Below are 27,813 nucleotides of genomic sequence, written 5' to 3'. Positions count from 1 at the left end.
GCAGGTGTCCCTGGTTCTGGAGCTGTATATCGCTGATGTGCAGTTACTGGTCCCACCAACCTGCAGTGTCTATTTGCTGTTTGTTGTTGCTGTTCTTTTCTCTCTCCTCTATCCACTCACCCCAACTGGTCGAGGCAGATGGCCGCCCAAACTGAGCCCGGTTCTGCTGGAGGTTTTTTCTTCCGTTAAAGGGAGTTTTTCCTCTCCACTGTCGCCAAGTGCTTGCTCATAAGGGAATTTAAGGGTAAGGGAGGTTTTTAGTTTTAGTTTTTGTAAAGTGCCTTGAGATGATTTGTATTGTGATTTGGCGCTATACAAATAAAATTGAATTGAATTGAAGTGTGTTTCATTGCCTTCAGGGAAAAGAACCATGTCAGTGTAGCGTAAACTTGACAGAGACTGATCCACTTTTTGTGAAGATATTCCAAAAAATGAAGGATTGGTGGCGAGTTGGAAACAGCCTTCATTTGTGCTTTTTACCAGAAGTGCTGGAGATCTTTTATAATGGGACTGACTGAGAGATTGAGCAGTCACTCTCTGTTTTGCCACTTGGTGGAAAAACTGTAGGTCCTATCAAAATAAGAATAGCATTACCTGAAATAAGACAAAAATCTCTACTATTTTTGAGAAAATGGTGTATGAAGATGCAAAATTGCGCCGTGATGGCGAGTTAGAGAGAAAAATTTTGAATAAACTTAACAGCTTCTCCCACTCTAGCGATGATGTCACCACTCTAGCTCTCTCCCATACACACCAATGTAAAATTCAGAAAATGCCTAAAAAAACCATAAAACTTAAACTGCAATTAAAAAAAAAACGTAATAGATGTCAAAAAGCTGAATACAAGACTTATAGATTAATACCGTTTAAAGGTCGAATGGTGTTTCTAGCTGAAAGTATGCTGACACAGTTAAAGCTGAAAGAGGATTTTAACCTTCTCTCCATTCATTTCTATGGGAAAAAAATCTGACAAATCCTGGAATATCTCGGGAATTATGAAAGATATCGCCGAAAAAAATAGAAGCAACCCTCTCCTCATCGAGCTGAACGCAGTGCTTGAATGACATTTCTACGTCGGTGTAGGACTAGATAGCGACCGAAAAATGGCGGAATAATAATAATAAAGAGAAAAAACGAGGAACATATCTTGAGCTTTCTGTTTGCACAGCAATCCCAACAATAATAAAGAGAAAAAACGAAGAACATACTTGGGCTTGCTGTTTACACAGCAATACCAACAATAAAGAAAAAAACCAAGAACCTAGACAAATGCATTTCCTGCTGAAAATGCGTGTGAATGCTGAAAGCTGAATCGAGCTGCCCAAAAAATGCTGAAAATGGCTGAAATGCATTGCTGAATAAACTGAACGCTGAAATGCAATGCTGAAGAATCCTGGAGTTAACTTGTTTAGCTAAAAAAACATTCAACATTGCTGAAAAGGGTGGAAAGAGAATGATATGATGAAGTAGAAAGAAGCATTACACTAACATGCAAGAAGTAAGGACCTTTGTAGCAAGATAGGATAGAAGAGAAGGAAGGAAGAACTGAAGGACTTAAATATGAGTTAAAGAAAAAGAGAAAGAGCAAAAAAGTGAAATTGTAGAAAGACGATATAGTGTAGTTTTAAAACTGATAAATAGTGCTGAAAAATACAGAAGGTAAATGATGTGTAACCAAAGTATTTCAAGGAAGGTTTTCTTATAGAGAAAGAAGAGAAGATGGAAGGAGAGACTGAAAAAGGGAAGACCTGAAGGAATGAAAGAAATAAAGAATAACCTAATGTGCATTGGTCAAAAGGCTGAAGGTTAAAATGTGCTGGAAAAGATATTTGCATTACTTAGCTTTTATTTTGAAATGATGTAATAAAAAGGCTTTTATTTTGAAAAGTCAGTGTGCTGCAGGAGACTCCTGACCCTGAGTTCAGATCTGAACTTTAATTTTAAATGTTTATGGTACTTTGCATCACTACAGTAACTTCATATACTTCATATTCAAACTGTAGACTTTTATTGTGGAAGTCTGACCATGTCCAGGCCTCAGTTGGTACTTGAAGCTGTATGCCAATTGCAAAAGTCCATTTTAAGGTCATGAAACAAAAGTTTCAGAACTTTTATTTTGAAGGAATGCTATAAAAATATTATATATATTAATATTAATATATATAAATATTATTATTTTGAAAGGACGAAGTGCAGCAGGAGACTCACGTGATCTTAGATTACAACCTCAACTTTATTTTGAATATTCATTATACTTTACTAAGGTGTAATAACTTCCTATAAATAACTGTAGACTTTTATTGTGAAAGGTCAGACATGGCCTCTTGGTAGAAGATACCATGGCTGACATTGAAAACATCCTAAGTCAGTGTCTAAAGCTGTATGCCAATAGCCAAAATCCATTTTAAGCTCATTTTGTTATTTCTTGGCTTTTATTTTGAAAGAATCCAGAGCAAAGGCTTTAATTTTGAAAGTGCAGCATACTGTGAGACATTCAGATGACCCTCAATTGAAGGTGGAATCTTAAGTTTGAATAGTCACTAGTCTTTAGAAAGGTGCAGTAACTTTCTACAGGTAACTGTAGACTGTTATTGTGAAAGTCCAACCATGCCCTCCTGGAAGAAGACACCATGGCTGACATTAAAAATGTCCTCAGTTGGTGCCTGAAGCTGTTTGTCAATAGCCAATGTCCTTTTTAAGCTCATGGTATTGTTTCTTGGCTTTTTTTTTTGAAAGAATGCAATGAAAAGTATCTGAGTGTGTTTGTGTATGTTTGTGTATGAATGTTTGTGTTTGTGTGTAATTGTATGCGTGTATTTGTTTTTGTGTCTGTGTATTTGCGTGTCTGTAGAAATGAATGTATACGTGTGTTTGTGTGTGAGTACATCTGGAAATGTGTCTGTGTGAATGTGTCTGTCCACAGGTATGTCTGTGTATTTGTCTGTCTGTGTAGCTGCGTGTGTCTGCCTCAATGAAGATTGGTCTCTCTACTACTTTTGAGAAAATGGTGTATGAAGATGCACAATTGTGTGTGTCTGTATTAATGTGTCTGTCCATGGGTGTTGTTGGGGAAAATGTGTTATTCATTTAGCATAGCATTATGTTTAGCTGATTTATTAACATTATTTGTGTTCAGTTTCTGCAGATAGAAAATCACGGTTTACATTTACTTATTTAGTATCATATATATAATTGTGTGAACTTGTATTAGCTGTAGGTATTAAAGAATGTGTTGTACAATATAGTGTGACTAGATAACAGTAATAATAATATATTTTCTATAGCAGATGGCACCCATGAAATATACTGGAGTATATGTATAAGTCCAACAAGTTTTATTATAGGGTTTGCATGGTTGCTTTACTTATATTTGCTATATGGACATCTTTTACCATGTTCACCATTTTACTTCAGTTTTATTTTTCAGTTTTTCTATTTAATACTAAAGACAAAGCACAGTCAAGGTTAACAGGAATGTTTTACTTTTGCAGGTCTGGTCCAAAATGATGGCACAACCAACTCTTCCATACCCAGAGCAACACTGTTAACAAGGCTAAAACCTTCTATGAGGCAATAACATTATGCAGCAGATGGGGCAAGACACAAAGACAAAAGAAAACATAAAAACTACCACAATAATGCCAATTTTAAAAAAAAGTTTATTTTATTCCAGTATCCAATGCTTTTAGCGCATGAAGCATTCACATGGCCCACAAAGTGTCAAAGTGACACTGTAACCTCGTCATACTGTAAAGTTATGGAATAGACCTACACAACAGTAATATGGATGTGAATAATGTCATAGTCTTCATGTAGTCGCTTGACTGGCCCAAACCTTTAACAAATAGTCACATGTTTATATACTGTATGTAAATGCATTTGTTTACCAGTTTATGCCTTTATGACATGTAGGAGAATAAGAAATTATAAAAGACAATGAAAAAACAAACTTGACATATTTTCAAAACTACCAGTAAGAAATCATTTACAAAATTGAGTCTGACTTTTCAGCTGTGTCTTCATTACAGTTTAACATGAAGTATGTAGTATAGGTACATTTACAGTATATTAAAATGCCATATCTTTGACTTGTAAGAGTAACACTGACATTTTTCATATTCCAAACCATTAATTTTTCTAGTCTAAGCAGAATTATGTCAGCTGACTTGTGACTGAAACGGTTTATACTGGCCAAACTGACTTGTGACAGGCACACACAACTAACAACATGACGTATTGTAGTTTATGTTTCATTTGTAAAGCCAAAAGAAGAAAAATTGCTGTTTTGGTCCATTCAAAACAAATGTGAGTAAAAGCACCGCCCACTTCATGTAGCAATTCACTCACAAGCGTGACCATACAGTTATCCTACACACTTTAATGTAAAACCTGTTGCTTTTCATCATTATAGCTGGATTATTGCACTTCTTCTGGATGAAGTGAAACAGAAGCAGTTTGAGTGTCTGCTCTAAAATTATAGGCGACAGCTACGAAGTTCAGCTTTAGTCATTATGAAATGAGGTCAACAACAACACAGTATTTAAGCAATATATCTGCCACCAATTGAATCAATATTGCTTTTAAGTTGTTTGATATGTTGTTCAGTCTTTGAGAAGCATTTTTTTAAATCCTTAGTACCAACATATAGTCCTGTAATTTTTCTTATAGTACATCTGCTCTCCAAAGTCATCTCTGCCTCTGTCCTAAAGGTTAAAAGTTACTGCGAGCATCCTCCAGACGCCACAATCCCTTAGGTGGCAGCACCTTAAGTCCACGCTATGACACCCGTTTCCTGGAACTGGTTCGGCCCAGACTGGCAGTGCTAGACCGGCGGGAGAGGGCAGGTGTGACTGTGGTGGGGGAAGTCTCGCTGGGGCAGCCGTGTTGGAGCAAAATATCAATACAGCCTTTGCTCCCTGTTTTTCTGGCCAACATCATGGCTGTCTGACCTTGGTTATCTTTTGCTTTCATGTCGATTCCATACTGTAGAGATGGAGGAGAGAACATGATATTTTCTCAGCATAAGGTTATTTATGATTAAATATCAATTACAGATGAGTCTGTGCAGTGAGGCATCACTTGGCCACTCAAATGTGCTGTTGAAAGCCATCAGAAGTAAATGCATTTCTAACTGAATCATTTTGCCAAAAGCCATTAGTAGTTGGAATGTTAATATTTAATATGTTAGTTTATATTTTTCTTGCATGATGCATATTTTTTAAATTTTGTTGTGTTTAAATAAATTACCACACATGCTAGAGTTAAAGTTGCCTAATAGTTGTATTACCATTCCATTAATTTATTGTTGCACACCTCTAATTTTTGAGATATGTGTAATAAATGCATTTAAAAATGAGACATGGTAGAACAAGACCCTGCAAACTCTGGAGTGTATATTTCTAAAGTGGATAACATTAAATATTTCTGGATTAAGATAAAGGTGTGATTTACTGTAAATGTTTGCAGTATTGTAACATGTCAGTGTCAGGGTTAGGGGTTTGTTTGGTAACACATTACATAAGACCATTAGTTTACATAGAAACAGTAATAATGCATTGCATATTTTGTTCTGAGCACCTCCTCATTTGCGAACAATGATTTGTGTTTTTAAGTTGTACTGTGTTTTTATGTTGTACTGTTGTCAATAATTTTAGTTTGTTGCTGAAAAGGACAAAAAGTAATAACCCACCCAGACCAAAAGCTGGGTCATCACTACATCTCCCAGCTGACAGGCAGCATGAAGGGCTGTGCGAGGTGACGATGTTGACCCAGCCGGCTGAGCATTGATCTGTTCCTTGGTGCTATGGGCCAGAAGGAGCAGCAGTCTGGGCAGATCTTTGTCTGTCACAGCAGACAGCAGCCACACAGGCATACCGTCATCTGGCATCTGGGTTCCCAAGGCCGGCAGAAGAGGCGCCACAAACGCCCGTTGTTCGTACTTAGCTCGAATCCATGATTCCCTTTCCTCACTTGTGAAACAGAGACATAGACAAAGAAGACATAGTCATAAATAAAACTAAACACATATGAAAGTATCAAGGATTTAGTAAACAAAGTGTGCACCAAGACATCTTTCTATGGAGGAGGGTCCTTTTTGAGTGAGCACTCCTGCTGCCATTCAGCAAGTCAAAAAAGTAAAACGTTTACCCTCAAACTTTAATATGTAGGTTTGATTTAAAATAACACACCTGAGTAGAAGGATGTTTGACCTTATTATAGAGCCATGCAACTGTTTGTCCATGATTTATATGTAAAGCCCCGTCATTGTCAGCCCCCTTATTAGGTTGTTTCTTGCTGTAAAATCCTTTCTTTAAAACTTTCAAAACTCAGAACAGAAGATTGTTTTTATTATGATCTGCATATTTAGTTAGAAATAATAATAATATAAACTTATTGAATGGTAAAATATGATGCTTAGGTTGGACCCACCGTGTGGCATTAGGTGAGGGTTTGATTCTTCCTTGGGTGCAGCTCTCCCAGATGCTGTTGGCCATATGGTTTCCAATGGCAGCCAGGACTTGTGTGAGCTCTCCAGGCCAGTCGTCCAGGTCTAGTGAGCGGACACGGGACAGGTGAGTCCCCAGGTTTCGATGGATCCCTGAGCACTCAATGCAAATCAGTGCACCCAGGTTGAGACTGGCCCAGGTGGGATCTGCAGGGCCAAAAGAAGAGAGACTGTTACAGGAAGAAGTTCCACAGTGATGTTACCTTCAAATAATCAGTGTGTGAACTGTGACACCATTACAGACTGTGGGTGGTGCATGAAAGCAGAATTACCCTCCAGATAAATCTGCAGCTGGAGGGAAAGATGGCAGCGTTAAAGAACTCACTTGGTGCTTCACAGTCCACACATAGACTGTTGCCCTTGGCATTACGGATGGCCTGAAGCGCTACAGCCTCACTCTGACTGCTCCTCCGTGCCTGCACAAGCACACACAAACACAAGCTAATCATTTATTTATATGCACACAATCACCTCCACTTTATACACAAGCTGTATTTACAATCAGCTAATTTACAATCAGCTAATGAATGATTACATTATAGCACATAGACGAGTAATAATATGTCATATACACTGATAAATGTGGCATTGTATGATGTTGATTGATTATGAGAATACATACAATGCAAAATAAGACAAAAGGCTATTCTATAATTAAAGATTACAAATTGAAACATCGGGCAGCACAGTGGCTTTGTGGTTAGCACTGTTGCTCCTGGGTTCACAACCCAACAGGGACCTTTCTGTGTGAAGTTTGCATGTTCTCCCTTTGCTTGCGTGGGTTTACTTCAGGTACTCTGGTTTCCTCCCACAGTCCAAAAACATGTATGTCAGATTAATTGGTGACTCTAAATTGCCCATAGTAGTGAGTGTGAGGGGTTGTTGTGGCCCTGTGATGGACTGGTGACCTGTCCAGGGTGTACCCCTGCCTTTCACCCAAAGAGAGCTGGGATAGGCTCCAGCAGATCCCTGTGACCCTAAATAGGAATAAGCGGGTATAGATAATGGATGGATGGATGTATAGTGCCAAATCGTAATACTATCATCTCAAAACACTTTACAAAAAATAAAAAAGATGGTATCTTTGGTCCATCACCTGTTAAATTTGTGGGGTCTGTGTGTTTGTTCTTCAAAAACAGCAATAATCCAAAGTATTCTAACTTTGGTGGAATATTATGTTGAAAGAAGCTGAGTGTTGTTGGTGCCTTTAATGTTTTTTTTTTTGTACCTTGTTTCTTCCACTTTCACATGACTGTAGACTTGCCAGGATCTGGCTCTCTATAGCCGACACCCACGAGTCCCTCTCCTCCAGGCTCTGAGCCTCGAAGTGCCATGTCTGCCCGGTAAATGAAACTATGATAAAGTCTGCATTCTCCTCCTCTGCAAATAAAAGGAAAAAACAAATTGAACTCTGATTTGCACTTGTGCAAGGATGATTAATGATAGTGGATTAATATAATCGGCATGATGAATCCACAGTCAGTGAAGGAATAACAAAATAAAATGCAAAACCACACAAAAAATAAATCTGATGAAAGTTGAGAACAGAAAGAGCTTTAGGTTATTGAGATGAAAAGTCAGAGGTTGGGATGGAGGTAAGATACATTAAGCACATTGAGGAGCAAAACAGAGGAAAACTGCATCACCCTCTCTTGTTACCTGTCTTATTAATGTTTCTCAAGCTACCAAAGCTCTTTAATTTCCACATTTTGCGTTTGGCTGCAGAGCAAGAGATAAGCACAGGAGAAGGAAGAGGAGGACCAGAGAAAGATAAGTACAAGTCTTAATAATAGAAATAATCTGAAAGCAAACCTTCACTAAACCAGTTTCTTAATGAAAAGACAAAAGTAGAAGAGCATAAGACAAATGGAACCTGTGTAGGAATATGTAAATAATGTGAATATACAAGCATAATATCTTGTTGATATGTTCAGACTGTTTTAAATAATAAGTGGTGAATGAAGAATTGAAAATTCCCCTTCTTTAAAAAGCCTCAAAAACAAATGTGTTTTATTAATGCATTTACTTTGTAGTTATTTATCAATTCTGTTTTACCTGTTGATGCATTATTATATTCATTATCAGAGTATGTTCATATTCAAATAACCAACACAAAAATGCCTCTTTTATTATCATATTACTAACTGTAACAGGTCTTGGTAAAAACTGAGTTACATTACCTTCAGCTTGCCCAACAGCTGCATCTCCTTTCTGATTCATGCTCTTCTTTCTCCTGTTCTTTTTCCTGTCGCTCATGGGAGATGATTGGCTGGGCTCTTTCCCAGCAAAAGGACTGGCCGTCCCTTCAAGGGCATCTGATATTTGATGCAAAAATATATGACAGCATAGTTTGCAGTGATAGTGGGGATATAGCCAATGTGTTTTATTTCCTGTAGTACATACCAACACTTTGTGCTTTGGTGGACAATGATGAGGGGCAGCGCTGAAGTCCTCTTTCTCCGCCTTGAGGGGACAAGGCACCAGACCTGTCATCTACCACAGACAGAGTAGCTGGACACAACTGGGGAACTAACACACAAAAGGAAAATGAAAGCTTTATTTGTTTACATGATGTGCAAAAATCAAGACCTTATAGATCAGCCATTAGAGACTTTATCTCTTTCAGTACCCAGAAGAATATGCTTGGGCATTTAATAACAAAAAACAGATGTTTCAAATAATGAGTCTCATGATATTCTCTGATATTTTGTTGTCAATAAACCACATGAAAATCCCCAACACACTTCCGTGTACCACACTGTTCTCACTGGGTCATATATTCCTTCATCAGTGACAAGAGTGCAAGCATTGATACCTGTACTGGTGTTATCAGCAGCTATCAGCTCCTTACTCAGACCGTTAACTCCTGGTACAGAGCTGGGAGGGACGAGTGAGGGACCTGCAGGAACGACAGCTCTCGGGGGACGTTTCCCAGGAACTTTTACTGTCACACGAAGAAGGTCGATGTCCTTTCCATGGATATTCTGCGTGTAGTCCTGAAACACCACACCAGATTATACCATATATTAGAAATGTTTACTAGCAATATAGATTATCTTGCTTTAAAATGTTTTGAAATGTTCAGGCCTGTGATACTATGCAACTTTTGACAGCAGAGCTAACACATTTGCACATCTTTTTCTTATACATTTAAAGTTAAATAGAAATGATAAGCAATAAAACATACATATTTAGAAGTTTTTCTGCTACAGCTTAACTTGCTCTGGTATGACATGGTGCCTAATTTTAGCTAATGTCAGCAGATATTACATATATACATATAAATTGACAAAAATATAGATGACTGGTTACTGAGTCAGTTCACTGACCTTATGACTCTTCTACAACTTCTCATTTTAACCCAGTGAATATTTTAGCAGGCTAACACTAGCTGAAAAATGAGAATAATAAGATTGCAATTTCATAAAATGTTATGTAACGAGAAATGTTTTTTAGATGAGTACTAAATAAGGTGTTGCATAATGTTTTCGCAAATAACAAGTTCATCTGGCAGGGGTGCAAACTTCCTCAAATTTAATAAGGAGCAGGACACAATGTTAGCCGACACTCAAAATAAGAGCATATGACATCCCCCTGGTCTTGGAACTATCTGGGGCTTATTAATGTAAGCAGTAAAATAGCTACCCAGAGATAATATTTGCTTATGTTAGAGCAGGCAAACATGCAGTTTAATTAATTTCTTTAACCTTTGTAATGCACAGTTGTTTGGAGAATGGATTTAGTTAATAGTCCATTTTAACAATACTCACCAAAAGATTGGCTCACTTTAAAGTTTGCTTTAATGCTATTTTAAACATTGTTTTATTTTTCACTTGGCAAACAACAGATCCTATTCATTGGAACAGGAAATCCACTGATTTTACAACATTCTGAGTGTTTTCTGGTTTTAAAAAGTTAATATTAAGCACAACTTTCAAATTATTTACTGGGCTGTTTAGACAAATATGGCCTTTATTCACTGAAGTTGAATGTTTAGTTAAATCTAAAAAGCTGCAGTGAAAAGTCTCTTGGCTGACAGCTGATACTTCAGTGTGTTTTATTGCTTTATCGATCAGTGTTGTGGTTTTCTCTTACACTGGAGCTGGAGTGGTAAGACAGCGTGCCATTGTTGGACAGGGTTACATATTTCTTCTTCCACTCTTTATTCAGAGAGCTACCGCTTCTCTTCCACAGGATGCTCTGTGACAAACAATCAAGGTCAGAGCTCAAAACAAATGATATTGCTTTAATTTTGAGACGGTACAGAGATGATCTCTTCAAAGTGTAGCAGCATTACAGAAAACCTAAAGGCACTTGCACAGTATTAATAGAACACCCTTGAGAAAGGTTGAAAACAGTGAACAGATTTTTTTGTACTGCTTATGTTAGATTAAATAAATAGACAAGTGCGTTTTCTTGTTCCCATTCTTCTTCCTGAATTGGCACATTTTATTGTGCAGCAAACAAACTGAAGTAGGCCTATATAAATACCTACTTAATTGAAAACTCTTTTTTTTTTGTACAGTACTGTTAACCAAACCTGTTTAATGGGAACGCCCCTCACGCTGCTCAGGTCTCCTTTAGGATCACCAGCTTTCTTATCCGTGTCACGATTCTGAAACAAATCAAACAGCCAACAGATGTGTTTCAAAGTGTGGGCGACTTCAGCAGAAGGAGTCTGACAGTGAGCTGAGTGAAGTGAAATGGCAGTGGCAGATGACAGGAAACTAAACGGTGACAGACTAGCAGCTAGTAATAACTGACCTTGAAGAGAGAGGGCCGTCTGGGGATGCTCTTCAGCGAACGTGAGCTGACACTGCCTGCCCCCTCTCCCTGTGCAACCCTCAGTTCTCTGTGACTGACCACAGGGGTAGAGGGGAGGGAGTAGGCGTAGCCACTACTGGGGCCATTAATGGTCTGTGAGTGGGGGAGGACAGTGGGGTCATGAGGTCAGGATACAGGGGCAGGAATTGAAATGATGGCATGAGAGAAGAAATGGAGAGAGTGAGAATGGGTTGAACGATGAAATGAGTAAAACAGGTGAAATACAAAAAGTGGGTAATAATCGACAGTATGAATTTTTCAGTTGCCGATTGTTGTGAAAATGTGCTACTCATGGGCCTGAGATGGATGTAGAGGAAGTGATGAATGCACTTGGAAATTAGATTTCAGTTTGATAGATGATACAAACTTCATAATGCATGTAACTCTTCTTCACATGAATGTTTAACCACCAAACCTGCAGAGAGAGAGCTTTCAGATTCTACTCTGAAAATCCAACCTTAGTCAGGTTTTCAAAAAAAGTAATGTCTCTTTTATTCATCAAAATAGAAAATATGCACAAAAAAAAACTCTAAAAAACTTTAACAGCACAAAAGCATCAAGACCTCTAAAAATACTTCTGTAGCTCTAGTGAAATAAGCAAGAAAAATAGACTTAGCCAAAGTTTTTAAAAAACTACTTTAGTTTGAAAGAAAACACCAGCAAAGTACAAGCAGAACATTTTCATATCTGTCCTATTTTTATCAGGGCTTATGTAATATCTGTCTAGACTGGGAAAAAGACACTGTTTACCCTAACGGAACAATAATAACTACTGAACAGGTTTCACACAGTATTCAGTGGCCTAATATGAATGAATGTCTAAAACTGAAACCTCTTGACAAATAAGGATTTCAAAGCTGCATTGCTCAGCCTTAAAAATGCTCTTTTCAGCCCATACAATGAGATATCTATGTGGTTTAGGGTGGAATCAGTGCAAAACAGTGTATACATCTCCCAGATTTATCTGGCTGTTAATTACTGCATTGAAAACTGCAATTTAAAACAACAAGAAACTATAAAATCCATGGCTTACATGTTATTGCATTAATCATCATAAACAAATAATATAATAGTGTAGTAATAATTCAGTGTAAGGGCCAATTGTCACTGTAGAATGAGTACTTTTACTATTATACTTTAAAAACATTTTGTCAATAATACTAAAGTGTTTTTACTTAATTCACGTTTCTTAATGCTGGATTTTATCTTGTGCTGTAGTATTTTCATGTTGCTCAGCTTCACATATACAGTAGCTCAGTACTCGCTACTTCATGTGGAAGAACTCGGATTAACTATAGTTGCTGGATCTTAACCAAAAGACGCTTGCACTTTGTTGTACAGTTAAAGGCTGGTTAAGGTATTTTTTAGTGATGAAAGATTCCTTTAAGAGAAACAGATATAAGCCCAAACTACATATGTATAGGACTAATTAATTTATTAATTCATTATCTATACCAAGTTATTCCGATTTAGGGTCAAGAGAGATCGGCTGAAGCCTATCCCAGCTCTCTTTGGGTGAAAGGCAGGGGTACACCCTGGACAGGTCACCAGTCCATCACAGTAATTAGGACAAATATGGTACAAAGATTATATCAGAAATTATATTTTTATTACCACTGTGTCAGTCTGATCTATTCAGCATGCTAATTTTGTTCTCTATTTGTGCTCTTCACTTGAAACCCACCAGCCCTTTTTAGTGGTCTCAAATCAAAAACTGATCTGTTTTTTTAAACACAGGTAAAACACTAAGACTGAGTTCCTGTTTACATAAAAAAACAACAAAAATTAGCCAGGTGTAGCAAGCCTCGAAGATGAAAGAAAAGGCCCTTTATTGAGGTAGATTTTAGGTTTCCTTTGCTATTTTATGTTTTATGTTTGTGTTTGTAGGATTACACATTTATTGACAGCATTTTAGATTTATATATATATAATGGTATCAAATCTGTTTTGTTTTATTTTTGATGTTTTATAGATGAGTGCTCACTTTATCAGGCACACAAGTCCAATCTAATACAATCCAATACAACAAGTCTACTTGTATGATGCCTATAAATATCCATTTTTTGTTCACATTGTCAAAGAGGTGTTAATTACAAGTTTAACACTGAGATCATAGTAAATGAATTGAATTGAATTGAATTGAATTGAATTGAATTGAATTGAATTGAATTGAATTGAATTGAATCGAAAATTGAATACAATAAGTGTATTACAGTATCTCGTAATCCCATGTGGGATAGGTCAAATGTTTGGTTAACTACAGCTGTTAAACTTGGATGTGGTACCTGGCCAGGGAATGATGCTGATCCGGGTGTGGAGCCTCCAGAGTGACTGGGTGAGTTAGGTAGAGACTTGCAGGCCTGCAATGCTGCTTGTTTCTTCTGAGCTACAATCTTCTGGGCAGCTGAAAAACACCCATCAAAACAACAGGGACTAAATAGTAGCTTTCTTTCATGGTGAATCACACCCCTCAAACTGACTTTTGTGCATAGTGACTGCGCTTAATAAAATCTGCCAACTCACCCTCTGAAAACACTCGATCAACATTAAACCCGTAGGTGGCACAAGTCTCATAAAACAATGAGTGACGCACATCGATACACAGTTGTCTGGCTCTCTGATCCTCAATCACCCGAGGGTTGGTACTACTGATTTTATCTGAATAAAAATAAATCAGTAATTAGAAAAAAATTGAGTATACACCTGGTCAGATCATTACTAAAGACTCTATACACTATAAAGAATGCAACTTGTATTGTTTTGCATAAATAACAAAAACAAACAGTTAAGGTAGTTTTATTCTCAGAAGATGTGAGTCTACATGGCTGTGATTTGTCTGCAAACCTTGGGTGCCGACCACTATCACTGGGATGTCTGTGCGGTATGCACTGAGCTGGCTATAGAGCTGGTACAACTCCTGGAAACTGGCCTCGTTCTCCAGACTGAACACCAGAATCACTGCATCAACCCAGCTGCTGAACTGAAGGGGGGGGGTGGGATAGGAGGGAGACGTTAGCTCACAGTGCACAGGCCTGATGGATGATGACATTTTGCATACTGACTGCTGATTCTCTCTCTCTCTCTCAATCACACACAACCATTAACACAAAGAAGTACCTGTGCGTCAGGTTGTCCAGCTTCCTCCCGGATCAGTAATAAATGACTCTGTCCATCTACCAGCACTTCTTTTTTATACCTGCCACCTAACAAGGACAATGACAACGATGGACAAGTTATTCAGCAGCTAGTCTCAGTGCAACAGGCTCAGGATGACAGCTTACTAAGCAAGAAGCCAATATATATTTTACATTTATTGTTATTTATAAAATGAAAACTTCTTAATGTGTCTTACCATCAGCTTTCTCAAGTGCTGCATAACTGCTTGTGATATATCTGTTCACCAGAGCTGATTTGCCACTTTTCAGACTTCCCAGAACACCCTGTGGAAAAGTAATCCAACACCATGAATTATGGTCAGGGTCAGTGTGCATATACAGTCACAGTGTATTGTATCAAATATAACTGAGACTGAATATACACCTTTAGAACAGATACTTTTAGTTTCTCCATCAAAACTTTTCTTTCTTTTAGTGTCTAATCCTATTACAGCAGATTTGAATTTATACCATTGGATTGCTGCAAATTCAAAGCTATGAGTGTTGAGCAAAAGGGAGTAACAAGTAAGGAGGAGTAAGGACATTTATTGTCATTGTAATATATACAATGTAAGATAAGTTGTTCTCTCCAAGACAAATCTCACCCAGGTAAAAAAAAAAGACAGAGAGACAAGACAAAGCTTTACAAAATAACCCTGGTCTTTAGAGAAACCCTCGGAAATGAAAGGAGCTAAATTTTACCAGAATTGGGTCACTAATAAAGGAAAATTAAGTCCTGATCCAGTTTCCAAGATACAGCCTCAGCTCAAAATTGCATCAAAATAATAAAAAATTGGGAGGATGTAATTATGCTTCATAACTTTTTGGCAAAATGTGACATAGCAAGGAGAATGGTGACACACCAATCATTAGAAATTAATCTTTTTATTGATACCAATAAAATTGTTTTTTTTCATATAACATTTTCACACTTTTTTCATTAAAAACTGATCGAATTGTAGGTGCGTTCGTCCCATTGTCGTGTAGCTTCTCAGACTATTAAACTATAACTTCAAAACTATACAGTTTTAAAGCTTGCAAAATATAACGTGAATAATATCAGATAATTAGAGAATACAAGCTCTAACATCAGATTAAACGACAAGGTTCCCTCTTTATTCAGTATCTAAATGGCGCTTTTTGGCTTACACACTGCCAGGACACAGATTACTGCTGATATGTCAAAAAGGCATTATCTGGCCAAGACAAATATACTCTGCAGAGCAGAAATTGTTTTGGTGGAACTGGTAGCTTAGAGATAAACAGCACCATTTAATGAGTACCTATTCACACATTTGGGCTTTTGACACACAATTGAAACATCTATTTGGTTATAAAGTAACTGTATTATCTTGTCTTATTTATCAAACATTTATAAGCTTCCATATGGTCTAACAACTGTTGCTGTGTCCTAATTGTTTGAGAATTCAAACCTAGAAAGCAAAGTGGATAACTACACCCACCAGTTATTCACAAAAGACCAGTAAATTACAGTGAGGTAATTCTTTTTTAGTATGAAAGTGAAGAAACATTTATAAACTTTCATGAGGTACCATTTGAACCATTGTTCTTTTGTACTTTGTTGAGAAGTTATGAGGCATCATGATCGTCAGACAACCCCCTCCCTTGTAGTCAATACTTGCCTGTGTATAGATAATTATAAATCTTTATCATGAAATATCTTGAAAACTTTATCACCCGTTTTCTAATTCATCTAATCAAAGTATGTAAGAATTAGCACATTTTATCTCGGAGGTTGATAATTTCCCAAAATTTGTAGAATAATGTAAGTGATGTGCTGTTCTTAGCAGAGTTGTTTGCATGGATTTTGCCTCTCAGACTTCATACAGCCAAGATTGTGTATGCAGATGTATGAAAGGAAAAGAAATTTGCAACTACTCAGGTAAGAAAATATAGCCTACTTGTGTATGTTTTTGGTTAAAATGTGTTCTGTTCTCTTACCATGAATTAATACTCTTCTAAAATATCACTATAATTCAACATCAGTCAAAGATAACAGTGAAGCACAGAGCACTTTGTAGTAACGAAGAAACTGTGACATTGTCTATCAGAAGGAAACCAACAAAAAGTAACATTAGAATTCAGAGTTTACATATCCTTTCAGTCTACATGCTTTGTATGTGAAAACAAAACTGCATAATGTGACAATTATGAATCAGTGGTGTAAGTCCTTGTGTTTCAGGTACAGATGTGTAGTGCAGAGAGCAGTAAGCGCCTCACCAGTCTGAGCTCTGGGATGGATCTGCTCAGGGTCCACTCCTGGCTGTTGGCAATATTCACTAGATAAAGACAGAAAGAGACTGTCAATGAGACAGACAGAGATATAGAGACAGTTTCATCATCTTTCTCATGTACAGTAAAAAGGGCCACCATTGTAATGGGAGAATAATAAGTCACAGCTGCTGCATGACTGGTTGCCATAAGCACATGTGGTCATATTAGTAAATATAACCTTTCAGTCACAACAGGGGATCCAACAGGCTGCAGCCACGCTGCTTATTATCCATTTTGCTTTTCAGCTGTGGAGACAGTTCAGTTGTCACTCAATGAGGTGTCACTCCTTTGCTCACTCCTCTGTGGATGCAGGGGAGATGCCATTCAAATGAATCAGACCAACTAATGATTTTATTTATTTATTTATTTATTTTTTGATGTATCATCCAATAAAGGATTCACGTGTGTGGTGAGGTGTTTACTCCCTGTTTCACACTGGACATATAGTAAACAAAGACAATACACATTCACATGGACACACATACAGTACAACAGGAGTTGGGCTCCAACAACATCCCTACTAGGCAAAAGAGCTGACATGATCCCAGTATGATCTGACGCTCACACCCAGACATCCAGCTGCACCTCCAGAAGGATGAGGACAGAGAGAAAGGGAGAGACTGAGAGGGATAGAAAAACTGATTTGGAGGCAGGGGAACTTTTATTAGTTTAGTTAGGTACACCCAGTTAAACTAGTCCAGTCCAACAGCAATAAATACTCCTTCCTGAAAGTGATAATGTTCAGTGTCTATTTGAGTGAGGTCCTGATTCAAATATATGTTTGGCCTGAAGGCTGCACCTTGTGATGCTGCTGTTTAGCAGATGGGTGAACAAAAAATGGAAACATTCTTATTTTAACCTAAATCAGCTCATCAGCAATACAAGCTGCATTTTGTGTTGATGTAATGCTAATTTCAGAATGTGAACACTAATATGCTAATGTAAGTATATTCTTTATCCCATTTAGGATGCTAGGATTTGGTAATTAGCACCAAACAGAAAAGTCCAGCTGAGGTGACCAGACCAACACGCCAACATGCATGCCCAACCATGGCAAAACACAAATTCACTACATATTTGAAAAGCCAAAAGGACGTAAGGAATAAAACAGCAAGACAACGAAGGAGCCCAGGAGGTGTTGGCAGGGTGCTCTGACAGATGTATTACTAATGGGTGTGAATGTGTCCTTGAAAGACAAATGATGATTAAGCTCAGCCTAGTTTTAAATCTATAGTGCATCCAAGCCAACACAGCCCAGATGCAGCCAGTGATGATGTGCCTCAGATGAGAAAAAGAGGGGCTTATATACAGGCTGCTGCGTGCAGCTTGCTGGGAACAAGGGCAACTCCTACCATGCAAACAGATTCACACACACACTTTGTCTATCTTTCTGAGTCACAGTTCTCTTCATGGCCTGCTGCTGTTGCCAAAAGTGATGAGTAGTGTGATCCTTCTGCTGCTTCCACACACAGATATCTGTGCAAAGCCAATTATCCACACTCCCTGCTCCAAACCAATCATGTGTGATCCACTACAACCCCCATATGTAGCCTGTAGCTCACATCCAAAACAGCCAATTTTATCCCTTAATTCTTTTTTTGTGGGATTTTTGTCAGAATCCTCTCAGCCATGTGTCAATGCACAGCTACACATACCCACCGAAACAGACACGTACACACCATGTCTCCTCCTCCACCCTCCACCTCCACCACTCCATTTCAACAGACTCTGCCTCTGTAGCAGCAGCAGCAGAAGCAGCAGTCCTGCCGGTTGCCATGGCAACACTTCCTCCTGCCCTGGGTATGTGTATGCGTGTGTGTGTCAGCGGGAATAGTCTCACTACTTGAGCAAATCCACAGTGTACATGTGTAACAGTGTGAATACAGAATGAGTAAATGAATACATAAATCACACTCACACACACACACACATTCGCTCACTTGTACAGGCTGACAGTCGCTCTTTCTTTCAGCAAACATGTTTGTGAAAGAGATTCACTGTTGTATGCTGCAGCCGTTGACACACTGCATGGATCAAAAAGCAGCAACTCAAAACCAGTAGTCCTACAATAAATCGTAAAATGTCTGGTGAATGACTTTGACATGAATTGAAATTGAATGCTTGCCAGAGACAAAGACAAGAGTGAGAGAGCGGGGGGGGGGCACACATCATATAGTGGCAATACATGTAGTGGGTGGAATATCAAAGATTGGATTAGAAATGTTCTTGATTGGCTGTGGATCCACACATCTCTTTTTGACATGGGTGAACAAACACCGCCTTCCATGTCTTCCTCACTTTCCAGCAGCTTCAGCTTTGTGAACAAAAAAAGTCTAAAATCAACCAGATCATATCACCAGCTCCTCTCCTTTGGTTTACCCTTTGGCTTTATGATGAGGTTTAAACCCATACTGTGAACACTGCTTATGTGTGTATGTGTGTGGTGTGTATGAGTGCCTGTGAGCATGGAGATTACCCCTCCAGCGGTGTGAAATCAGCCCACGCTCTGAGGGGAATAAGATTAGGACTGTCCAAGATGAATCTATTGTGAATTTTCAGATCAAAGAACTTCATCTAACATCAATTTGAGGATGAACATGGGTACATAGCTTTGAGAAAATGTCTTTGCCACTGACAGCAGCGTCACCTGTAAATTTATATGGTGTGCGGTTCTTTAAAATGATCAACCCCACCCATTTTCATGCTGGCTCATTTCAAATGGATGCCTGTACACAGATGAAGTGCCAACACTCTGATAATTGTTTTGGTGACGAACTGAAGACAGGCGTGAGTGATAATGGTTTGTTGTCATGAATGTCGCCAACATGAAGGCAAGAGTGAAAGGAGTGACAGTGATGTTGTGTTTATGTGTGTGTGTATTTGTGACCTCCTACCTTCCTCTTCACTGGAGTCTCTCTGTATATAGACAGGTGGTGCTGTGGAGGATGAGCCCACCGCCCCTGAACTGCTCTTTGTGAAAATGCCACTAATGAACTTGAGCATCTTCCTGTCTTTGGCAGAGCCTCGTTGGCCCTGCTGTGTCTGTTGGACTTCCCTGGCCAGCCCCAGGTCTTCAGAGAAGCTATTCAGGTCACTGTTATCAAGTGTGCGGCTTTTACCTTTACGGGCTGGTTTGTGGACCTGGGTGGCAGGTGCAGGTAGGGAGGTCGAGCTTGCCTTCAGTCTCTCTTTCCTTGGAACATCCCTCATCACTGTAGCCATGCTGCCTCCAATCTCTAAAGGCGTTCCTGCTTGAACTTCATCCCTCATGTCCCTCCATCCTTCGGGCCTACTTGCCTCGGCCCATGAGGCTCTGCAGGGTCCAGGCGATCGTGTCGGCATGCGGCAGTCCTTACGGTCAAGGCTCTGGGCCGAAGTAGGGCTGCGCTCCCTACCATCCCTGGAGTTGCGACCACGGGTGGCCACACTGCTGTGGGACTTCAGCAGACTCACAGGCCGCTGTCCTGCTGGACGAATAGGGATGCTGGTCCTGGTTGGTGTGTGGCTGGGCTCAACACACACCTCCACTGGTGGTGTTGTAGTGAGAGAAGGAGACCTGCATTGCTTTGCTTCTGAGGTGGAAAGCTTCTTCTCAAGCCGTGTTAAGTCTGTCTCTGCACACTTCTGAACTGACCTTTCAGCAGATACAGGGATAGAGAGGGCACATGGTGACTTTTCATTTCCTTTGCTCAGGACATCAACATTGGGGGATAATTTGTCTCTCTGTGGGCTGAGGTCCTTTCTCTCTCCATCTTTATGTTCATTGCTTAACTGACCACCTTTTACAACAGCAGGATCCTCAGCTCTTTGTGGTTGTTCTAAAACAACTTGAGCTCCATTCTCAGTCTGGCCAGGAGCTCCACCTTCCTCCTGCACTTTCCCCCCAGCCTCCTCCCCTGACCCTCCTCTTTCCCCTCCATTCTGCTCCACAGCCTCTACCTTGACCAGGGTGAGGGAGATGAGGTAGGTGGTGCGTTGATGCAGGGCGCTGCCTCCACTCATGTGGTAAAGGTTCAGTAGACACACAGTAGATAAATGAAACTAGACAGAGCGATTTGAACAACTGACTCTTTGCCAGTGTGTTGGGATGTGAAAGAATGTGACAACGAGACAGAGACTAAAAACTTACATGTAGGGAGATTAAGATTCTCCTCACAAGATACAAAGGCAGAGGGGCTATTGGTTTCATGTTTCATCCATCCCCCAAATCCCTGTTTCTTTGTTTCCGATTTTAATTTCTGTCAGAGATTTCTTCGGTAGCTGTAATTGTCATTTCTTCTGGATACAGAAAAAAGGACACTGTCAGGACACTGTCAGAGCACTCTAAATAGCTCTTTTGTTCCCAGAAAACACCCAATTAAAATCTATATACTGTATATGTATGCCGCTACTGAGGCAAATAAATCTTCATTATGGAGTCTGATGCCTCATTCCTGATGGTAATTATTTACTTGACCTTATTTTTATGTGCAGCAGCCCCATCTTATTTGTTTCTCAGTCCATGCTCCTCATTCAATTCAGAATAACAACTGTCCCGCATCATACGTCATCAAGAAGGTGATGAACAGCAGCTATAAAGTGAAAAGGTGAAGTCTTTAAAAATGCATTAGTGTCACACTAAAGCAGCATGGCACAGAGCAGTATGAGTCCAGTCCAGATCATGGGTTCCCAATGCCTCATGTGTGTTGACAGCAGCATCCATTCAGAGAGCATGGTGGCAGGAAAACAGACAGCCTCAAGGAGACGTACAGCAAGGACACTGATGAGGGCTGCAGAAGATCAGGAGGAGAAGTCAGCAGAAGCCCAGGCACATATCTGTAGATGCATGTCCGAGTCAGGGTGCGTCCAGCCATTACGCCCCTCTCACTGTCTCCCAAGCTGCCTGTGTCCTCTGAGCACATCAGGCATTGAGCAGGAGAACACAGAGGGAGCACTGAGGCGAGTCACTTCTTAAACAGCTCCCTGACTGCCTCTGAAGCCTTCCGATAGACACTCCGTCTTACAGGTTCAGTGGGTCCAAAGCACATTACACACACACACCCTCACACATACATGCACAGCTCTTCTCTCTCAAGCTCTGCTTTTCTGTCTCCTGCTCTCACCAAGACACTGATAGAAATCTCCAGTGTCCCTCCCTCTGGATGCCCCTCCTCGTTCAAACAGGCAATCCATATAATGCGGATGGATCCCAGTTCTTTCTCTTTCCCTCCATTATTTTCTCTCTCTCTCTCTCTCTGTTTCTCTTGCTGCTCTTCTCTGACTGTGTAGGGTCCCTGCTCCTTATCGCTTATGCCTTCCATCGCCATCCCCTCCCCTCCATTTTCTCCCTGCGTGATGGAGTGGAGTGTGCATGTGTGTGTGTGTGTGTGTGTGTTTGGTAGGGGTTTGAAGGCATTGGGTAATGACTGGTGATAAAGCAGCAATGTACATGCCAGCTGGAGCAAGTGAATGAGAGGAGACCGCAGGAGAAAAGCTCAGTACTAGGGAGAGGAAAGATGAAGGTAGAGTTAGTAAAAAAAAGCATGTTTATGGAGGAAAAAAAATACAAGGTGTGTTTTCCAAACCTATCTATTTTTATACAGCTATTTCAGCTGTAGTTTCATCAAGATTATCCATCTGTCAATTTGTGCTTGTGCACAAGTGCATCTGTGTGTGGCTTTGTGTGGCTCCTCCTCAGTTGGAGGGTTGGCTTGTTTGTTGCTAAGGTGTTACAATCTTCCTGGCTTTGGTGGCACAGTCATCTCCTCTATGTCCCTCCGTCTCCTCCTCCTCCTTTGGTCCATTCTGTATTACAATCCTAGAATCTCTGTATCTGTGTGTATATTTGACTATGTGTGTGTTTGTGAGGTACATGTGAGTGAAAGAGATTTCCTGTGAGTGTATTGATCTGTAGTGCATTGCCTACTACGGCATGTGTTCATTAGCAGAAGTGGGTAAGCTCTGGGCTCACAGCATGAAACAAGTGATAGTGTGAGCGGATGAGAGCCTACTGGACACGAATAACTGGACCATAGAAGGCAAATAAACAAATAAACAGACATATATATGACATTTTCTGTAAATCTAATGCAGATGTAAATGTAGCATAGCATTTTTTCTGTATTATGAGGTATGTAAAAAAGGTTTTCTTCATGTTGTACCAGGACACAGTAATCTATTTATAATCAAGACCTGCTTGAACCATTGGTTGTACGAAATACATGAACACACTAAAAGAAAAACCGGGTGTAACAAAATTATTTTCCTTAGCACTTCATCAGCAGATTATTTTTTGAAAAATCTATTTTTTTAGATAGAAAACATCAAAAAAATCATCCAAGGTATTTACTTTGCTACATTGTAAGAGAAGAAAAAGCGGGAAAACCTCACATTTGAGAAAATGTTTGGAAAATGTTCTGATACTACAATTATTGATCAATAATTAATTAGTCATGACTTGGCAATGACTCGTCATGACTTGATAATATTTTCATTCATCAGTTACAATATAATATAGGCAGCAGTACAAGAGGAACCGCTGCAATAGTGCCTGCACAGTAGAAGAAAACAGCAGAAAACATGATTACACATCCATCACTTGAATTATTTCTCAGTGTAATTTCATGTTAATTACTCTCTGATTAAAGAACAGAACTCCTTGATGTAAAATCAGGAGATGCCCAACCCACAGAGCAGCACTTTCAGCCACCCACCATCTTCACATAATACACAATCTGACTGTCCACCTGCTCAGCCTGCCTCCCCCTCCCTTCCACAGTCAGTGAGAGGGCAATAACTACTCACACTGAATACAAAAGACCTCTGACAAACGCCTTTGGCTCAAGGGGAACATGAACAACCTGAGAGGAATGATGGTTGCAGCCTCTAACAAAGAAGAAGAGTCCTGAAGAAACTGCAGTTAGCTGCTTTTTAAAAATCCAAATACACATTCAGGAGAGTGACGTACGTGTGATAAATCCATTCTTAACAAGTGTGAGGATACGCCTGTGTGAGCTAAACTGCACGTAAGGGTGCTGCAGTTCTCCGTGCTGCACAGTGAATCTAATTATTGTGAAATAGAGACCCATATATACAGTAATGCAGGAAATCGGGTTGCCTTGAGGAAGACACTTTTTAGAAATGCACTCCTTTTCTCACATGCACACTGACAAAGCTTGTCTCAGCACACACACACTGACACTCATAGCGGGTGCTGTCAGATGGACAGTGGCCAAGGGCAGTGGTCATGCTGGGTGATTTTTCATTTCTCTTTTACTGTGAGCTGTCCTCTTCATCCACCCTTCTCAATCTGACTCTGCTGCCATGCTGCACTGCACACTATACAAGGCAGATTCACATTTAAATGTCTTCATTTAGCTCCCGGAAGAACCTTACCCTTTTATCCTGCTCCATCTCATCCTCACTACAGCATTTACACACCCACTGCACAACTATATACAAAAATTTACCTGAATGTTTACATTTTACACAAGGGAAGGCTATCTCTTAGTGTGTAATGATCCTACAAAGACCAAAAAACTCACCACAATCCACCAGGGGCTCAACGGACCTTCAAATCATAAATGGTGGACTGAGGCTAGTGGATAAACTAGAGAAATCAAAAAATATGATGGGCATTTTTGCCAGGCTTCCACCTTGTCTGACTTCACCACTTGCAAAAACTAAGTACATTTTCTCAAGTACTGTACATGTGTAATTTCCTTGATTGCAGAATATCATATCTATGCTGCTTCCCTTAAATATGGAAATATATACTTCGTATTCTACTATATTTATTTATCAGCTAGATGTATTACTCAGTGCACATACACATATAGAGCATATACCCAGTTTACTAAATCTGATGGATTATTGTAAATTAAAGACCCTGCCTACCCGAACAAATCTTTTCACTTTTGTATCTGATTAGACCAACTCAAGTTTCAGTCATGCTGCAAAAAACAAGTCATTTTTTTAATTAGAAGTACAGAAGTATTAACAGCAAAATGTACCATAAGTATTTCTTAGGGACAGAAAAGCACAAGTTAGAGTGCAAGATTTGACTTTTTACAGGATTATTTTGTAAACAACATTTTGTGTCATTAGGGGAGGTGGACATAATTTTACCTACTGAGTCTTTTTTGATTTTGTATTTTTAACATTGTATTATTTGTCATTTTTGAATTAGGGTAGTATAAACTAATACAGTATTATTATAATTATTACATATTTTAAACATGTTTTCCATATCTTAACCTGCAAAAGCTGTGTAAAAACTGTTACATGTTGTATGAGAAGTAATTAAGTATTTGATCTCCAGATAAATCTGAGGTGTCGTGAGATGATTTATGAGTGAGGAAATAAGAAAAACAAAAGTTCTGATACAGAAATTTGGGTTCATATTTTCTCTTTAATGTTTACTTTCCATCACTGGGTCTAAGAAAAAAAAATAAAGAGAAAGAACATATAATCTCTTGGGAAGACTCTGAAAGGGGAAATTTGGCAAAATGACTACCGTACCTTTGCTTTTGATAGGCGTAGAACGTAGAAATGTTAACTTTTACTTTAGACAATGTATGTTACTTCTGTGACTTTTTTCATAAGCGAAGAGTGTAAATACTTTTTCCCCTGCTGAGCCTCATCTACACTACTTTGACACACAAAGGTTGCAGATAAGATGAAAAAGCAGGGAGTTTAACATAACACATTGTGTCATATTAACAAGAAACGGTGGGAAGTAGCAATATGAGGAAATGATGTAAAACTGATCAGCTTCACGAGTAAAGGCCCTGTTTGTCTGAAAGGAAGTGGCTTTGAGGGCAGTTGCAGATTGGCAGACAGGAAGTAGGCCGCACAGCAGGTTTCATCCTGCTGCCATGGCGATGGCTGCTGAGGGAGGTTGCTATTGGTCCACGGTGTCCAGAGGCTGACTGATAAATAAATGCCACTACATATCAGCTGGCAGGAGGTGAATTTTTGCCCTCAGAGTGAAATGTAAATTATAATGAACATCAACTGTGGAACTCTTCACCATAAAGACACACCAACCGACACAGGAAGCACAGAGGAAGATATCAATCACCTACACTATCATGTTCCCCCACAACCCACGTTTAATGATGATGAAAAGACCAACTAAACCCATAAAAACCAAATCTGACAGTGCCATTTGCTGAGAAATTTTGTTGTTTATCAAGATATGCATTAATGTGAGCATCCTGAAAGTCAGGCCATGCACCAAACTCTCATAAATACTAGAGGATTAGACACAATATGTTGCTGTCTTGCCTGAATGCACCTAGCAAACATCAGTAAAAAGAGCCAGCAAACTTAAGAGAGATGAACTTACCTTGAATACTGTGGAGGTAAACTTTAAGGCCTGAGCGCAGCTGTTTATCCTCGACCCTTTCAAATTGCTTAGAAAGTTTGTTGATTGCACTCTGGAGAGATTCATGCCTCTTAATCTCTACTTTTATTGCAGTGGAGTTCACTGATTTACTGTTGTTGTTCATCCTGACACATGGATCTGTTGTAAACTGAAGCAAAGGGCTCACTTCAGCCCATTTGAACTGGCTGTTTGTTCCACGAGACGAATACGAACTTAAGACACAGAAAAAGAAGCGGCAGCAGTACAGGGTGTCTCTCGCTCTCTCTTTCTCTCTCTCTCTCCCGACCACAAAAGTCAGCTCATGACAATGTGTGTCTCAGTTTCCTCTGCAGGTCTGAGCTGAACTGAATTCACTTCCTTATTTTAAACCATATTCTTCACTCTACTGCAGTTCTGACTACTGTGGAGATCACACCACTGGAAAGGTATCAGGGGATACATTATAGTTCTTGGTAAAGGCACACTAATATAAAAATGGCTCTAGATTAGATGAAATGTCAGGTTGGTCTGTATGAGCAACTATCCACCTCTGTCAGCTATATAGGGAGGATTACATGCATGATCACTTCAGGAGGTTTAAGCATACAGTATTTGCAGTTCCTGATCAGTGACCCATGTTTATAGTTTTGAAAACCCATAGTGAACTATGCTGTAAGCTTGGTGAGCAATCTTATAGAAGAGGTGTATTCATATTAAATTATATTTTGGATTATCACTAGGCCCTGAAGTGTGTGTCAAGCTTTCTACCAACCCCCAGACTTTTGAAGTCAAGCTTGTCAAGTTGCAGTACAGCAATTTCAGAGGTTAATGTATTCTTATACTGTTTTATTGGTATGTTTATTGAATATCTGAATCTTTCTTCTGCCTAGTTAAACTGGGCTTTCATATAGTCTATAAGTTTGAAGACTTCCATGCATGAATTATTACCTTTTTGACAGTTGTGCCAAAAATAATAGGGTGAATTCTTTGTGTTGTATGTGTAAGAGTGCAAGGCAGCCTGCAGGGCCATCAGGTGAGCACCCACTCTTGAACTGGTGTTTTGTAAAGATGAACACACAACACTGAGAAGACTCATCGGCGTGTTTCAGCATCGCAAAACTACCCCCCTCTTTTCCTGCACACTCAATACAGCCCTCTGAGGAGCTCTATAGATGTCACATCTGTCACATTTTATGTTTTGAAATACAGTCCAAAAACAGTGGTGTCAGGATTTGAGTTTCTGCTGTTTTGTTTCAGAAGGGACAAATATTTAAAACTCTGTTGTGTTGTGCAACTCAAAGTTGGGTTTTGTTTAATGTTCATTTAATTGAATGTTTGAGCTTTGTAACCTGTCCAGGAACCCTTGCCTTTCACCCAAAGAGAGCTAGGATAGGCTCCAGCAGATCCCCGTGACCCTAAATAGGAATATGATAATAGATAATAGATGAATGGAAAGCTGTTTCATCTGCTTATAATTCCAAGCAAACTATGTCTTTAATTCTATTCTAATTTGCACTTCTACTCCATTACATTTCATACTGTAACTTTTATTCCACTAGCCTATATATATCTGTCAGTTACCATTATTTTTCAGGTTAAGATTGTACACTGAAAATGTATGATAAGATAAAACACATTGTTAAAGATTAAACCAGTGGCTCTCAACATTTGTGGTTAATGATCCCTTG

General features: G+C 39.3%; 1 protein-coding gene across 2 annotated transcripts; it reads right to left on the bottom strand.

The window, feature by feature from the left end:
• Window positions 1–3,639: 3,639 nt before the first annotated feature.
• Window positions 3,640–26,457, bottom strand: agap2 (ArfGAP with GTPase domain, ankyrin repeat and PH domain 2). Of its 2 annotated transcripts, XM_026332700.2 has the most exons (19): window positions 20,911–20,968; window positions 19,674–20,795; window positions 16,726–16,784; window positions 14,682–14,769; window positions 14,447–14,532; window positions 14,174–14,309; window positions 13,853–13,987; window positions 13,615–13,733; window positions 11,270–11,422; window positions 11,046–11,120; window positions 10,601–10,705; window positions 9,321–9,501; window positions 8,909–9,034; window positions 8,686–8,820; window positions 7,734–7,885; window positions 6,831–6,921; window positions 6,430–6,652; window positions 5,690–5,969; window positions 3,640–4,983 (listed from the first exon to the last, which is right to left on the bottom strand). In XM_026332700.2, the coding sequence occupies exons 1-19, from the start codon at window positions 20,966–20,968 to the stop codon at window positions 4,777–4,779; spliced, it is 3,531 nt and encodes a 1,176-aa protein (XP_026188485.1). In that variant the 3' UTR covers window positions 3,640–4,776. The 2 variants fall into 2 exon arrangements, with proteins under 2 accessions (XP_026188485.1, XP_026188484.1); XM_026332699.2 differs by lacking the exons at window positions 19,674–20,795; window positions 20,911–20,968 and adding an exon at window positions 26,108–26,457.
• Window positions 26,458–27,813: the final 1,356 nt, after the last annotated feature.

This window comes from Mastacembelus armatus, chromosome 7, assembly GCF_900324485.2.
Source record: "Mastacembelus armatus chromosome 7, fMasArm1.2, whole genome shotgun sequence".
Taxonomy (NCBI): Eukaryota; Metazoa; Chordata; class Actinopteri; order Synbranchiformes; family Mastacembelidae; genus Mastacembelus; species Mastacembelus armatus.
Note: the sequence above shows the minus strand (reverse complement) of the source record. Positions and strands in the feature narration are given on the sequence as shown.

Bases quoted from the DNA above. Each gene is read 5' to 3' on its own strand.
- agap2 (XM_026332700.2), bottom strand. From the start codon at position 20,968: ATGAAACCAATAGCCCCTCTGCCTTTGTATCTTGTGAGGAGAATCTTA. The intron at 11,423-13,614 runs GTACCACATCCA...CCCCACTCACAG, and splicing joins CAGCATCATTCCCTGGCCAG to ACCATTAATGGCCCCAGTAG. The intron at 8,821-8,908 runs GTATGTACTACA...ATCAAATATCAG, and splicing joins CACCAAAGCACAAAGTGTTG to ATGCCCTTGAAGGGACGGCC.